At 46.3% G+C, this 15,477-nt stretch overlaps 1 protein-coding gene across 1 annotated transcript in view; it reads right to left on the bottom strand.

The window, feature by feature from the left end:
* Window positions 1-3,930, bottom strand: part of ccnjl (cyclin J-like) — an 81,098-nt gene extending 77,168 nt beyond the window's left edge. The window contains exon 1 of the mRNA XM_078550604.1: window positions 3,655-3,930. Coding sequence (XP_078406730.1) covers window positions 3,655-3,771 — 117 coding nt within the window. The 5' untranslated portion in view covers window positions 3,772-3,930. The remainder of the gene's footprint in view (window positions 1-3,654) is intronic.
* Window positions 3,931-15,477: the final 11,547 nt, after the last annotated feature.

Here is a 15,477-nt window from a genome sequence, read left to right as displayed (position 1 = left end):
GGTAATTTGTAGAAGACTCTAGTTCAAAGCTTCAAAACGTCAAGGTTTCACCCAACTGGTGTTTTAAAAAATCAAACATTTAAAGTCCTGTTTACAATCTTGTAAATTACTGCACTTCAAAGAACAGCTTGTCTTTAGGAACTAGGCTAGAGAAAATAAAGAACAATGTTGAGCAGCTTTGATTTGGATAGATGTAATGGCCAATGTTTCAGATAAGTTCACAGCAGGAAATTATTTCAAATCTTAACTTTTATCACTGTACAAATTCCAAAGCTAAGTATTTCACTTGTAAATCCCAAAGAAGTCAATCCCAAGTTTTATCATTTTGCTGCAGCTGCATTATAAAATGTATATTTAGCAATGATGAACATAAAACTTAGGCTATTTACAGGATGATACATAAACAACTCATCTATAAGATGTTCTGTTATGACACAGCACATATACTTTAACTTGTAGTAGTTCTCAGTAAATTTTTTTAAAAGTGACATTTAATTTTGAAAGCCAAGAATTGAGAACCATTAAATAGAAGGAAATGCACCATAGCCACAGAAATTTCTAATTGCTATAGGAAATCATTGTATCCTGGGAACAGTTTGATGTAACTACTAACATCTGCAAAATAGGACCTCGCAACTTCCTACATAAAGGGTACAGCTTTTCAAAACATAAAAACATTTTAGTAAAGGAATAATAAATATACATAACAATTACATAGTGACAGTCAAACCTCCTTTGTTGGTTGTTTATTTTGGATAAGATGCTACTTGAAAGGCAACTAAGCTGGGCTGCAACTGTAGGGTACAAACCCTGCCTCAGATTATTTAATTTTCATTTCAGTTGTGAAATGAGGGGTTAACACAGCAATCGAGTCTATATCACATTACTCAACAACCCAGGTGGCTTCAATAAATGATCACATTGTCCTTGGACCAGTGAAATAAACAAAAGCTAAGAAACATCACAATAATTAAACAGAAAGGAGAATCAGTAGTGCAACAAAGGCTTTGTTTCAATAGTGGATGTAAAACAAAAAATGGCTTCATTACTGATGTACAACATCCATTTTCAAGGATGCAGTTCACAATATATTTAACCTTCAGGTTAAAAAAGATACTTTCAACTGCAGTTCTCTAGTCTGTTTTCTTGTGTTTAGATTTAAATTTTGTACATTATTCATACAAGCATTAATCAAAGTCAAGTTTCTAAGAATCCAAATGAAACAAAGTTCTCAGTTTAAAAAGCCAGCAATGTATATTATGACATCAAATCGTTGTCGGGTACTGCGTCAGGAGGAACAACTTCATCTGTACTTTGAATTTTAAATGCTGCCCATATGTTCTCTGTTTAAACGACATAATTTTAAGTACTCAGTAGTCCTTCCCCTCCCATTCTGATAGCTTTATTTGTAACTGGTAAGTACAGATGAAGTTGTTCCTCCTGACGCAGTACCCGACAACGATTTGATGTCATAATATACATTGCTGGCTTTTTAAACTGAGAACTTTGTTTCATTTGGATTCTTAGAAACTTGACATAATATACATCAACAATTCATTTACAGAACAATCACGAAAAGCGCTCCATCAACAATCCCGGATTGGGTGACTTGAATGGCAAATGCGAGCGTGGGATGGGGGGGAAACTGGGACCGGCTCAGGGAGGGGGAGAGGACTGGGGACAGCTGGGGGGGAAGAGAGATGGGGGAGAGGGGGGAAGAGAGATGGGGGAGAGGGGGGGGGAAAGGGAGGGGGGGGGGGAAAGGGAGGGGGGGGGGGGAAAGGGAGGGGGGGGGGAAAGGGAGGGGGGGGGGGAAAGGGAGGGGGGGGGGGGAAAGGGAGGGGGGGGGGGAAAGGGAGGGGGGGGGGAAAGGGAGGGGGGGGGGGAAAGGGAGGGGGGGGGGGAAAGGGAGGGGGGGGGGGAAAGGGAGGGGGGGGGGGAAAGGGAGGGGGGGGAAAGGGAGGGGGGGGGAAAGGGAGGGGGGGGGAAAGGGAGGGGGGGGGGAAAGGGAGGGGGGGGGGAAGGGAGGGGGGGGGAAGGGAGGGGGGGGGAAGGGAGGGGGGGGGAAGGGAGGGGGGGGGAAGGGAGGGGGGGGAAGGGAGGGGGGGGAAGGGAGGGGGGGGAAAGGGAGGGGGGGGAAAGGGAGGGGGGGGAAAGGGAGGGGGGGGAAAGGGAGGGGGGGGAAAGGGAGGGGGGGGAAAGGGAGGGGGGGGAAAGGGAGGGGGGGGGAAAGGGAGGGGGGGGAAAGGGAGGGGGGGGGAAAGGGAGGGGGGGGAAAGGGAGGGGGGGGAAAGGGAGGGGGGGGAAAGGGAGGGGGGGGAAAGGGAGGGGGGGGAAGGGAGGGGGGGAAGGGAGGGGGGGGAAGGGAAGGGGAAGGGAGGGGGGGGGAAGGGAGGGGGGGGAAAGAGGGGGGGAGGGAGGGGGGGGAGGAAGGGGGGAGGAAGGGGGGAGGAAGGGGGGAGAGGGAGGGGGGAGAGGGAGGGGGGAGAGGGAGGGGGGAGAGGGAGGGGGGAGAGGGAGGGGGGAGAGGGGGGAGAGGGAGGGGGGAGAGGGGGGAGAGGGAGGGGGGAGAGGGAGGGGGGAGAGGGAGGGGGGAGAGGGAGGGGGGAGAGGGAGGGGGGAGAGGGAGGGGGGAGAGGGAGGGGGGAGAGGGAGGGGGGAGAGGGAGGGGGGGAGAGGGAGGGGGGGAGGGGGGAGGAGGGGGGGAGGGGGGAGAGGGAGGGGGGGAGGGGGGAGAGGGAGGGGGGGAGGGGGGAGAGGGAGGGGGGGAGGGGGGAGAGGGAGGGGGGGAGGGAGGTGGGGGGGGGGAGGTGGAAATCCCGGGTTGTGTGTGGGTAGGGGGGAGGAATCCCGGGTTGTGTGTGGGTGGGGGAAGAATCCCGGGTTGGGGGGACGAGGGGGAAGTGGAACCCCGGGTTTTGGGGGGGGGGGGGCAGGGGGAACCCCGGGTTGGGGGGGGGGGGCAGGGGGAAACCCGGGTTGGGGGGGGGGGGCAGGGGGAACCCCGGGTTGGGGGGGGGGGCAGGGGGAACCCCGGGTTGGGGGGGGGCAGGGGGAACCCCGGGTTGGGGGGGGGGGTCAGGGGGAACCCCGGGTGTGGGGGGGGGCAGGGGGAACCCCGGGTTGGGGGGGGGGCAAGGGGAACCCCGGGTTGGGGGGGGGCAAGGGGAACCCCAGGTTGGGGGGGGGGGGGCAAGGGGAACCCCGGGTTGGGGGGGGGGGCAAGGGGAACCCCGGGTTGGGGGGGGGAAAGGGGAACCCCGGGTTGGGGGGGGGGCAAGGGGAACCCCGGGTTGGGGGGGGGCAAGGGGAACCCCGGGTTGGGGGGGGGGTGGCAAGGGGAACCCCGGGTTGGGGGGGGGGCAAGGGGAACCCCGGGTTGGGGGGGTTGGGTTAGAGAGAGAGAGAGAGGGAGGGAGAGAGAGAGAGAGAGAGAGAGGGAGGGAGGGGAGGGGGGCACTCTCCAGCCCGAGCGGGTGTCGGGAGGGTTCGGTACTAACGGGCCGCAGCTCCAGACTTGGAACCGCAGCCTCTGTCCTGGTGCCGAAGTTTCTGATCGAAACACGGGCAGACCCGGTCACGCTTCAAAGTTTCCCCGTCAGTAGGGTCGGCGGAAGCCGGGCCCCGCTGCCCCCTGGTCGGTTAAGCCCACACCTTGACTCTCAGCGTCTGGTGGATGTCGCTCGCCAGCTGCCCTTTCCACCACTGCTCCTCCGGCTCCATCCTTCCCATCCACACAAAGAGGCTCTTCTGATCCGAGCACACAGGCATCCGGCACCGACAGCGGCCGAGCGCTGGGAACTCGGCTCCCCACCGCCGCAGGGCCTGAGCTGCGGCTGGCGGCGGACCCGACAGCGGAGTGCCGGAGCCCCGACTCCGAGCTCAATCCCAAGCACAGCGGCCGCAGCTCCCCCGCCGCGGCTAACAGCGCATGCGCCACAGCCCACGGCCATCCCCGGCTGGAGGGGGCGGGGCTAGGCGAACGGGGGTGGGGCTTTAGGTGGGCGGGGCTTTAAGTGAGCAGGGTGGGGCTTCATGTACAGAGGTGGCACTAGGACATAAGAAACAGGAGCCGGAGTTGGCCATTCGGCCCCTCAAGCCTGCTCCACCATTCAATAAGATCATGGCTGATCTGCCCTCAACTCCTCTTAGCCCTCAATTCCCGGTAATTTTAAAAATCTACCTACCTTCTCTTTAAATACTTTCGGTGATCTAGCCGCCACAACTCTGAGGTCGAGAATTCCATTCACTACCCTCCGAGAGAAGAAATTCCTTCGCATCTCAGTTTTAAATGTGTACCCTTATTCTGTAACTATGTCCCCTGAAGGAACAAGGGCAGGCCTACATGGAACAGGGGACAGGTCTACAAAACAAGAATGAGGCTACTGGGAACAGGAGTGAGGCTATAGGGAACCAGGCAGGGCTACAGAGAAATAAGAAATAGCAAAGGGAAGAAGTCACTGGGGGGGAGTGGTTTATAGGCCCCTAACAGTAGATAGGGCAGCGTATAAATCAAAAAATAATGGGGGCTTGTAAGAAAGGTACTGCAATTATGGTGGGTCTGAAACTAGTGTCTTATACTTAAATAGCGGCAATTACAATTGTATGAATACAGGGTTGACTAAAGTGGACTGAGAACTTAGGTTAAAAGGTAAAATAGTAGAAAATATAAAACAGTAAAAAAGGCAGACATTTAAGGAGATATTTCATAACTTTCGACAAAGATATATTGCACTGAGAAAAAAAGATCTGAGAATGATACACCATCTGCAACTAACTAAGGAAGTTAAGGATGGTATCAAATTGAAAGAAAAGGCGTACAATGCTGCAAAGATTAGTGGTAGGCCAGAAGATTGGGAAAGTTCAGAAACCAGCAAAGGATAACTAAATAAAAATAAAGAGGGAGAAATTGGAGTATGAGAGAAAACTAGCAAGAAATATAAAAGCAGACAGAAAAAACTTCTACAAGTCTATAAAAAGGAAAAGAGTAGCAACAGTGAGCATTGGTCCCTTAGAAGGTGGGATTGGGGAATTAATAATGGGAAACAAGGAAAGGGCAAAGGCTTTAGACAAGAATTGAAGACACAAATAGCATACCAAGAATAGTAAAAAACAAGGGGCAAAAGGGGGACAGGAACTTAAAATAATCAATATCACCAGAAAAAGTACTAGAAAATCTAATGAGACCAAAGGATGACAAGTCATCTGGAACTGATGGCCTGCATCCTAGGGTCTTAAAGGATGTGGCTGCAGAGATAATGGATACATTGGTTTAAATCTTCCAAAATTCCCTAGGTTCCAGATAGGTCCCAGCAGATTGTAAAGCTGAAAATATAACACCAATATCCAAGAAAGGGAGGGGGCGGCAAGAAATGGAGTTAAGGCCACAATCAAATCAGCCATGATCTTACTGAATGATGGAGTAGGCCTGAAGGCTGAATGACCTATTCTTTCTCCTATTTGTTATGATCTTACAGGAGAACAGGGCGGGTCTACAGGAACATGGGCAGGCTGCAGGAAATAGGTGCAGTCTGCAGGCCAGGCTAAAGTGGAACGGGGTGGTTTTCCAGGCGTACAAGTGTGTTGCTGCAGGGGTGGGGCTGCAATGGAACAGGGGCAGGGCTTTGGGGGAACAGGGCGGGCTAAGAGGGAACAGGGTGGGTTTCAAAGAACAGGATTGGGGCTACAGAAAATATGGACACATCTACAGGGAAACAGGGGCTGGCCTACACAGAAATAGAGGTGGGGCTTGACACAGCCAAGGGCCGGGTGATAGGGCAACATAAGCAGGGCTACAGGAACTGGGGTGGGGCTACAGGGGAACAGAGGCAGGTCAATATGGGCAGATGGGTGTTGCTACAGGGGAACATGAGCAGGGTTTAAAAGGGAACAGGAGGGGCAATGGAGGAGGAGTGTTACAATGGACTGGCAGGGCTGCATAGGAGAGGGTGGAGCTATAGGATAAATGAGGGCATAGCTGTGAGGTGGAGTAGTGGAATTCCAGAGCTTTGGTTGGGTGTAGGGATATTTCATATTGGCGCTATAATTGCAAGTTGTTCTTGAAATGGAGGAATGTTGTGGTTTTCCAGCTACAGAAGGCTAGGAGCTAGGCTGCAGGCTGGGCTTAGAGGGTAAGTGAAGGAGGGCTGTTTGAGGCTAAGGCTACATTATTTGGACCAATAGATGTAGGAGAAATTGGCACTATAAGAGACGCCTCAATCTGAGGAGAGTATCATGAATAAAATAATTTATCACCCGGTCCACTCAAACTAAAAGTGTAGCACAAAGCTAAATGAGGATTTAATTGCCGGGGTCAATTATGCATTTATATTCTCTAGTGATTACCAGGTGTGGAAATGAATAAAGTAGGTATAGGAGAGGATGCTAGATGTGACTAGCATCTATTTCTATGATGAATACCTCAAACTAGCAGATTGTAAGAAGTTGAAAACCTACACAATAAGTGGTGAGGAGTAGTCTGCCAAAGGACCTGGAATGCCACTAGTGCTCATATGCTCATATCCAAATGAATGTGTCACAGCCCCAGGTGATTATATTGGGAGGGAGTGGGGAGGCAAGAAAGGTCTGGACTATAAACTTTTTTTGTTTCTGCTCTGACTGACGGGTGTAAAATGTGAAAGAGTGCGATATATAGTTCATTCCACAACTGCGAGAGATTCAGAGTGATGAGAACAGAAGTCAGTTAAAGAATTGGGTGAAATAAAACCAATTGTACTTCACTGTTCTTCCTTTCCATTGTGTATTCTATGTGCTATAAAAGAGTTTATAGAAGCTGTAATGACAGCGAAGAACAGAACCAAGCAATCTGAAACGCAAAGTTTTAAGCAGGAAACCATCTGTCTGGGACTGGTGACCATACCCACAGGGCAACCATTAACAGCTGCATGGTTAGTTGAAACCCAGATAAAATACCACTCAGCCTGGATCAGTAACTGTCTGCTCTCAGTTCATGCTTTTGTCTAGCAACATAAGGGGGAAATCTCTGTCTTCTTCTGGGAAGAGATTTTGAAAAATGGCAGGAACAGCATAGTTTCCTGTGCTGATTTTCTGCTTTACAGTTAAATACTCTGTGCTTAAAACAGGCTCTCTATTGTGGCTATAACACCTATGGAGCTAAGTTAGGGGACTAGTCTTGCTGTTGCTCCTGGGAAATTTGATGGTATAGTTGCTACTGTCTGCCTGTAAATTTAAATGTTGATTTGTGTTATTGTGCAGTTCTTTAAATGCCAGTTGTCCTCTAATACCTCATTGAAGTGACCAAATGTTAATGGCATCTGCTACTCTGTTGCAGAAAGTACTTAGGGTACAGATCAGCCATGATTTCATTGACTGGCAGAATGGGCTTGTGGGACAGAATGGCCTCCTCCTGTTCCAATGCTCCTAGTGGCCATTCTTCATATGTGCATCCAGACACTGAGCGTTGATGGGTTACTAAATGGATACTGCACTGATCCTCTCCTTACTGCATGTACACACTTTACAAGACGATTAGGAATGGAAACAGGACATTTTTCACTTATCCTTACCATTTTCGCACTGAGTTCAGTTAACAACAAGGGCCTGGGCTTGAAACTGGGGATGCAGGAAGGGCCACCTTGCAATGGCTCGAGGGACAGTTTCAGATTCACCTTTGATTTGTGTGTAAAGGCAGAGACGGGTAGTATTGCATCTCTTCATCTCCATTGATATCTTTTTTTACCAGCAGCTCCCTTGGTGGCTTAGTATCTAAATAGGCTGCATGTTACAGTACCTCCACTGGGGGAAAGATATAATTTGCTTTCATTGCGAATGATCTTACACACACAGTTAACTATATCAACTTGGAAATAGGAACTCATAATGGGAAAAGTTGATGAGATGTAAGATCTGAATATATTATTATCCTGATGCAACGGCTGGAAAACACAAAATACATCCCCACAGAATTGTAGCTTTTAAAGACAGACTGTAAAACATTCCATCCGTTTTGTTCACTTGATCAAGGCGACTCTTGCCAGCACACGCCAGGAAGTTGAAACTAAGTCAAGTATTTTCGCAGGCACTTTTTCTGAATATTGGAACATTTTGTTGTATATGATTTGAAGTAATTTACAGAACAAACCCAAAAGAACGGTGGCATAGAAAAAAGTCCCAAAGTGTGTTTGCTACACATTCTGTCAGCTGGGGACTGGTGCATGTTACAGAATATTGGACAGGAAGCAGGTGGAAAGGGATGTATTGCATAATGCATATGTTTCATAATAGCGATTATCAAATTGTCTTAACATTTGATCTTAAAAAAATGTTTTAACCCTTCTCAACATAAAGTGATGGCCCCAATAATCCTTGTGCAAGTGCAGCGGACTGAAACTCCAGTCCACCACAGTCCTAAACTGGAGACTCCTTCTCATTTCTTTTCCATCACCAGCCCAGGTGCATCCATCAGAATCTGTCTGCTGGAAAGCAGAATAGCCCAAAGACTCCACTCTGGGGGTCCCAAGGCCCATCTACGGATAGTAACCCTGTTATTTCTCCAGCTTCTTTCATGTGACATTTGCAACTGTTACTGTATTTACTGTACAATGGTTGGGTTCCCTGAAGATTAGGAACTTCACTTGTGGGTGAGCACCAGCAACTATTGGGTGAAAAATCCTGAGAACCAGGGGGCCATCTGAGTGTGGGCTGAGAAGGGAAACCAAGAGCAAGGAAGAGGGGAATCGAAGATTGGGGAGAGAAGTGAGCAAAACTTAGTCTTTTTTAGCATTCCAGAATGTCAAAGGTAATCACTAACATATTCTCCTGCCTTTAAACAAAGTAAAGGGAGTCTCTTGTTATGCTGAATTAAAACTAGTCTAAACTATAAAATATTGTGAGGGCCATCAACGTTTTCTGAGAGATGTTCCACTCTACAACACATACGATGCTGACTGAGAGTTCAGCATGTAGCTAAATTGTTATTTTGCTGGGATTGGTGACACCTGGAGAAATATTCTGGTACTGCTTTGACCAGCATCGGTCCTTTTCGGTCACGTGACAAGCCTTAGGCAAATAGGCCACAGAGGCGGATGCGATTAGCACTTAAATCCAATACAGTTATTATTTCATGGCCTGGTCATAGGTTCTGTTGGCATCACAACTAACAAGCCGTTTGAGGGGCTGGAATGCCTTCACTCTTATTTCTTTAGTGCTCCCAGCTCTATCTGGAGGCTACAAATTTAACAGAAACTTCTAAAGTAAAAGATAAAAGGCATTCCAACAAACACAAAAAGGAGATACACAAAAGAGAAAAAAACACAACATATGTTTAAAATGCCTTTCATATTAAAAATGTATTCCTTGAATAATATTATGTTTTCTTTCCACATTTATTTCTGTCCTGGTTTTCCTGTATGCACAACACATGGGGTGAATATCTTCATTTAATTGTTTTCACATCTGTCCTGGTATATTCTCATTTCTGTAAATATACTGGAAAATAAACAGTAAAACCAATGATAAAGGGGCAGAAATGATCAGAGAGGAGAATTTTAACCCCTAAAAATAGATGGGTTGGGGTGGGCAGGATGCTTAAAATGTTAAAAATCTCAAACTCAGCTCCAACCTGCCTTGAACAAGCCCATTTTCGCTTTTATCAGACGGGGGGAGCAGGCAACCAAACTGTTCCCAGGAGGTGGGTCGGCCATTTCAATATTATAATAAGGCTGTGTGCCTCCAATTTAATCTCTATTTTAAATTTAATCTTTGCCAGTAGGGTTTTCCAGACCTCGGGAAAACCAAGTAGCTAAAGGGAGGTGAGGACTGCCGGATCCAACAGGCATTCCAGCTCTGAAGAAGGGTCATACAGACGCGAAATGTTAACTCTGTTTCTCTCTCCACAGGTGCTGTCAGACCTGCTGAGCTTTTCCAGCATTTTCTGTTTATATTTCAGGCATTCTATTTACCTGCTGGATCAGCTTACCTGCTTCCATCCCTCCACAATCGTTCATAATTTCCTGAAGGCAAACCGGCCCTAACCCTCCTGCCCTCCCAAGTTCTCTCTCCGCATCCATGCTAATATTGAGGCCACTAAGTCAGTCTAATCATGATCCTGAAATATTGGTTCCTGGGAGTGTAAGGCAAATTGCTATAGAGCTGAGCTATAGAGAGCAGTATTAGCTACTTGAAGCTTTAGTGTAAGTTTCCATAGTGCAGGAATTTTAAATATATAAAGAATTTGCATTTATATAGCACCCTTCATGAATTCAAGATATCCCAAAGTACCTTATAGCCCAGTGCTTTTGAAATGGAGTCACTGTTGTGATGTAGGAAATAGCAGTCAATTTTACATACATCAAGGTCCCACAAAGTGTAATATGATAATTTAATAATCAGTTTCAGTGATTATTTTTATTTTAGTTTTATTTGTCTCTGCAATGTTTCCCCTTTTCTGAAGGCGCCTCCCTGTGGTGCAACTCCATAGTAATCAGCACTCCTTTGTACTTTGCCCATGCGACCATTCTTTATGTAGAATAATTCTTTATGTAGACCTTCCTGTCGCTTTTGCCATTTTAATTCTCCATCTTGCTCCCACTCTGACCTTTCTGCCCTTGGCCTGCTGCAGCGTTCCAATGAAACTCAATGAAAGCTTGAGGAACAGCAGCTCATCTTTCATCTCGGCACTCTACAACCTTCTGGACTCAACAATGAGTTCAACAACTTTAAATCTGCCTCTACCATGTTTCATGTATTTTGTTTTGCTGGCTTGTTTCTTTATCTCTTCATGTTACATTCAGACAGCTACAATATGGCCATTCATGTGTTATAAATACCTAGTTCATGGTTCATAATAATATTTTAGAGGTAAATTTTAGTTCTGGGAAGATTGAAGTTAACTGTAGAAAAGTGTAACTAAAGGAGCTTGATAACTATTACACTTAATAGGTTGGAGCCATGTTGACTTAAGGGGTTAACAGTTGGACAAGTAAGATCATAAAACATCAGGTGGGCTTACTTTGCTGGAGAATTGGAGATGAGGGCTAGAATTTTCCAGCCCCACTGTGGCGTGGTCGGTGAGCCATTGAAATCTCCGTTCACATTGTTGGAACCGAAAGATCCTGTCGGCGTGAGGGGCTGGAAAATTCCGGCCGAGGTGTCTACACTGCTTGCAAAGAAATGCAGCCCAGAGAGTTGTTTTGTTCTGGGAGTTAGAGCTACAATTAATTTAAAAGCATTCAATGAGCCCTGGAAGGCTACATCATCATGGAGATAGGTGGAGCTTAAGAAAGTCCTAGGGTTTCAATTCATCTGTATGTTTGCTGGGGGAATGGGTGTTCTGCAGCAGGGGGAGAGGCCATATCGAAAAGCTGCTGCTGTTAGAAGGCTCCAGGGAGCAAAGGTGTTACTCTTAGCTGACTTGGTGTAGTTGGGGCTCAGCAGAAGTCCCAGGAGCCGGTTTATAGACCTGTGCAGTTAGGGCTCAGAAGAAGCCCTGCAAGCCATTTATAGCTTAATGTAGCTGGGGTGATTGGAGCTTTGAGAAATCCAGGAACCATACCACTAAAATGCTGAAATTGCACCAGTATGTAAAGGCTGGAGTGCAGACTCAGAAATCCAGGGAACAGAGTCTCGGGAAACGAGATTGAAACCCTGGGAGGTGTGAAGTAATTGAGGCAGTCTGAGTTGGAGAGGCTTTGAAAAAATTCAAGAGGCTTGATCTTCGAGCATGAAAGGTTCGGAGTCCCTCGTGAGCGAGACAGAGTTTCAATGAGACTAGTTGACTCACGGGGGGGACAAATCCCCTGGTGGGGGCCAGGATGGGGTGTGTTTCCCGCTGCGGAGGCCACCTGGAAATTGCGCCATATCGCACAACCCCAGCCTCATTAATTATGCAGTCGGGGGTTTCCAGATGTTTCACGTGGCAGGGCAGGCTGGATGGCTCACCCCTTGGCACCATATCCAGGTGCCATTTTTAAAAGGCATCTGGACATCACTCACCCACCATTGAAGAGAGAAGATAGACCTCCAGGAACACTCAAGCTGGAAATTGGACCTCTTCGAAGACAATGAAGCTGGAAGATCCACCTGATAGATGCTCCCCCACCCACTGCTGCACGGTTCAGGGTCCACGGTCACTGGAGGCGTCCACCCCGAACTCCAGAGAGTGCCCCAGGCCTCCTTCAGGTAAGTCCTGATGCTACGGTCGTCCAGATGTGTTGTAATTTCACGCCAGCGTGATAGTGATTTTGGACCCTCGGCCGCATTCTCCCCCTACCCGCCATTAAACCTGCCATGGGAAGCATGGGAGAGTTCCGCCCACAGTGTATTCTGATGTCTGGGTGGGTTTCTGAGAAATCTGTGGAATCTGTCCTAGTCACATCCGCCATTGATTGTGCAGGGTGATGTGTTCAACCATAGTTTGTCTGTTAATTCACACATACCTCATATTAACCCTGAATGTTAGAGCATAAGATAGATATTGTAAATTGTTTTATCTTTTTGGCCTTGGATAGTAAAGTTTATTTTTGTTTGTTCAGAACCCGTTGATTCTTGTGGCTTAATCTCTTAGTGTCCTGAATCTCAACTTTGTCTACTTCAAACGATACGTTATTGGTTCCTAACCGGATCTTACCAAAAACTTGAGGGTCTGATCTAGGATCATAACACAAGCCTCATCTGGACACAACCTTTGTCTCTTTACTATACCCATTCTCACTCTCTTTGGCATTTGCATCATGAAATCTTTTGTTAGTTAATCTCTCCTGCCCTTCGTCACAGACTTTCCCTTTTGTTCATCATGCCCCCTCCCCCCTTCTACTGCCTTAGTACCTCTCACATTTCTATCTTCTTTCCATTATGATGGAAGGTCATCGGTCCGAAACATAAACTCGGTTTCTCTCCAAAGATGACTTGCTGAATATTTACAGCACTTTGATATTGTTTTTCTTTCAGATTTCAAACATCTGCAGTATTTTGTTGTACTCTTTATGTAGAGTTTGGCTGATAAATCTTGCCAGGGTATTTGATCATGGAAGGCATCAAAGCCAAGATTGACACATGATCATGATCTGTTGTTCACGCAAGTCATGGCTTAGAAATTCAATTGGCAAGAAATGGGAGCTGAAAGGTTCACTGTTGCATGACTTGCAACACTCCATGCTTCACACCATATTGATTAGAGAACCCTGTAGTTGGCAGTTCACCTTGAATTTGATTATGTAATTTCATCCCAGTTCAAAATTGTACTGGGCCACAGCGCAAAACTGATCCTTCTATAGCACCAGAGAGTAGAAATTCCTGTCCAGATGCAGTTATCGCAGGAACAATGCGATGCAGGAGATGGTACTGTGCTTTCCTTGCACAACTGCTCCTGTCTAATATTCAGTATAATTCAAAATTAGTTCCGACTGCACAGCAGGCAGTTAATGCGAAGCCATGAGCAGCTGCCAAGAAGTTTATACATTAACAGAGTTGCAGCAGCTGATTGAAGAGCTGCATTCTTGGCTGAACAGAAGTTTAGTTGCATAACGATAGAGTCTGAGGTAAAATGGTGCATTCCCATTACACATCCAGATTTCCAGATGAAGCCTTTGAAATGATGTCAATAAAGTGAGGTAAAGGACAATGATAACCTCATTAAAATCAGTAGACTATACCTTTAATTCTTTTACTCTAAATTGTTTGCTTTTACACACTTTAAGCAATGAGCTACTACCATTAGTATTATTTAATACTTTTAACATTTTGCTCAGATGATTTCAAATGAAAACTACATATTGTTCCCCAAATAAATGCTCTTTATTTCAAGTTTTAGTATCTTTACGTTCTCAGACAACAATATGAAATATTATCTACACAGAAACCTCCTGCAGTCTAAAGATGTCCAATTATAGAAATAAGAATTAGAAAATGACCTTGTCCAATGTAACAATTTCCTGGTTCCAGAATACACAAAAATGAATGCAGCACTGCAACAAGTAAATAACTTCCTACCTCACATCTTATTTCATTTTAATAAACTGTAACAAAGTCATAATATATTTTATAAGAACACAAAGTGAAGATCATCACATAAATAGAAATTAGTTAGGAATTCAGAACAAAAAAGTCTCCATGAGTGGCACAGAGAGGTCAACTTTGGGATTTTTAGATGTTGAAAGAACTTAACAAAAGTAAATTAATCTCCCATGTCTGTATGGGACTGTTGTTTGGTTTGTAATTTTGTGTTCTATATCCCACTGCACTATACTGAACATAAAGGGATATTTTCCATGTGTTTGTGCGTACAGGAACTTCAAATCTTGAACTCAGTAATTCAAGGATGACTGATGACACTCACTTTATGACCCCAATGTTAACTCCGGAGGCGAGTACAGTCTGTGGGGTCCAGGCCTTGATTGCATGGGGCCCAGAGAGATTTTAATTTCCAGGCTTTGCTTCCGTGCCTGAGGTCGGACACAAACATGGTGGGAATCACAAGCTAGCCAGTGGACGGGAGCAGGGTTTTGGGCGACAGGAAACTACTATTGAAAATGCAAGGGAGTGCTCCCTGGCACTTATGTCAGTGGCTAATGGATAATCAGGACTTGATTACAGGTGAAGGAGAATGGGGGGAGAAGCCCATTTCAGGAATGTCCATGGTTTGCTTATGGGGCTTGGAGAGAAGCACTCTTTCTCTTCCTGGCCCACATAAAAACATGTTTTTAAACATCTTCCTGAATCACTTCTGGTCCCACTTTTACTTGTTGAATGGTTTCCTTGGCAGCTCCTGCATTCAGCCTGAGTCACACATGCAACAAAGGTTAAAATCACTGCAGGGTTCTAATTGCATCATAGGACTGGCACTTCTGCATATTTATGAGGCTCTCACCTGCCTGTGCACTCTCCCACCCCTCCTCACAAATCTTTGGAATTAAAATGGCGTTGGTGGGAGTGTGCAGGTGCAAACAGGGAGGTGAGTACTCTTTTTCCACCCACCTACCCCCAACTCACCATATTCTTGTCAGATATGTGGTTGCGTTAGGTATCTGACTATAGAATTAGGTCAAATCGCAATGGCTTCAATTTTCCTTCATTATTACATAAAGGGGATTATGTTTCTCATGGAACTTATTTGTCTTATCAAAACAACATAACTATGAAAATCAAGGCACATGGTGGCCAAATCAACAGTACGAAATTGGTCAAAGCATTCACAAAAGTCTGTTAGTGTTAGAATAAGACCAATTCAGGATAGTAATTATTTGAGATGTTAACAGCAGAAATAATTACCATAAAAGCTGCCGGAATATTGCAAAATCCTAACTGGTTCACTCATGCTCTTCAGGTGAAAGAACTTCCTACACTTACCTGAAGTGGCTTACAATTGCCTCTAGTCCACATTATGTGGCTGGCTCATTCTCCTCCAAAGTGCATTAGCAAACCAGTAAGCTTTTGAAGACAAACACTAAGGTTCACCTGCACCATCTCAGGACAACTGGAGTGGGCAATAAATATAAAAGC

The sequence above is a fragment of the Cetorhinus maximus genome, chromosome 10 (assembly GCF_964194155.1).
Source record: "Cetorhinus maximus chromosome 10, sCetMax3.hap1.1, whole genome shotgun sequence".
NCBI classification, from domain to species: Eukaryota; Metazoa; Chordata; class Chondrichthyes; order Lamniformes; family Cetorhinidae; genus Cetorhinus; species Cetorhinus maximus.
This window is presented reverse-complemented; position numbering and strand designations above follow the sequence as displayed.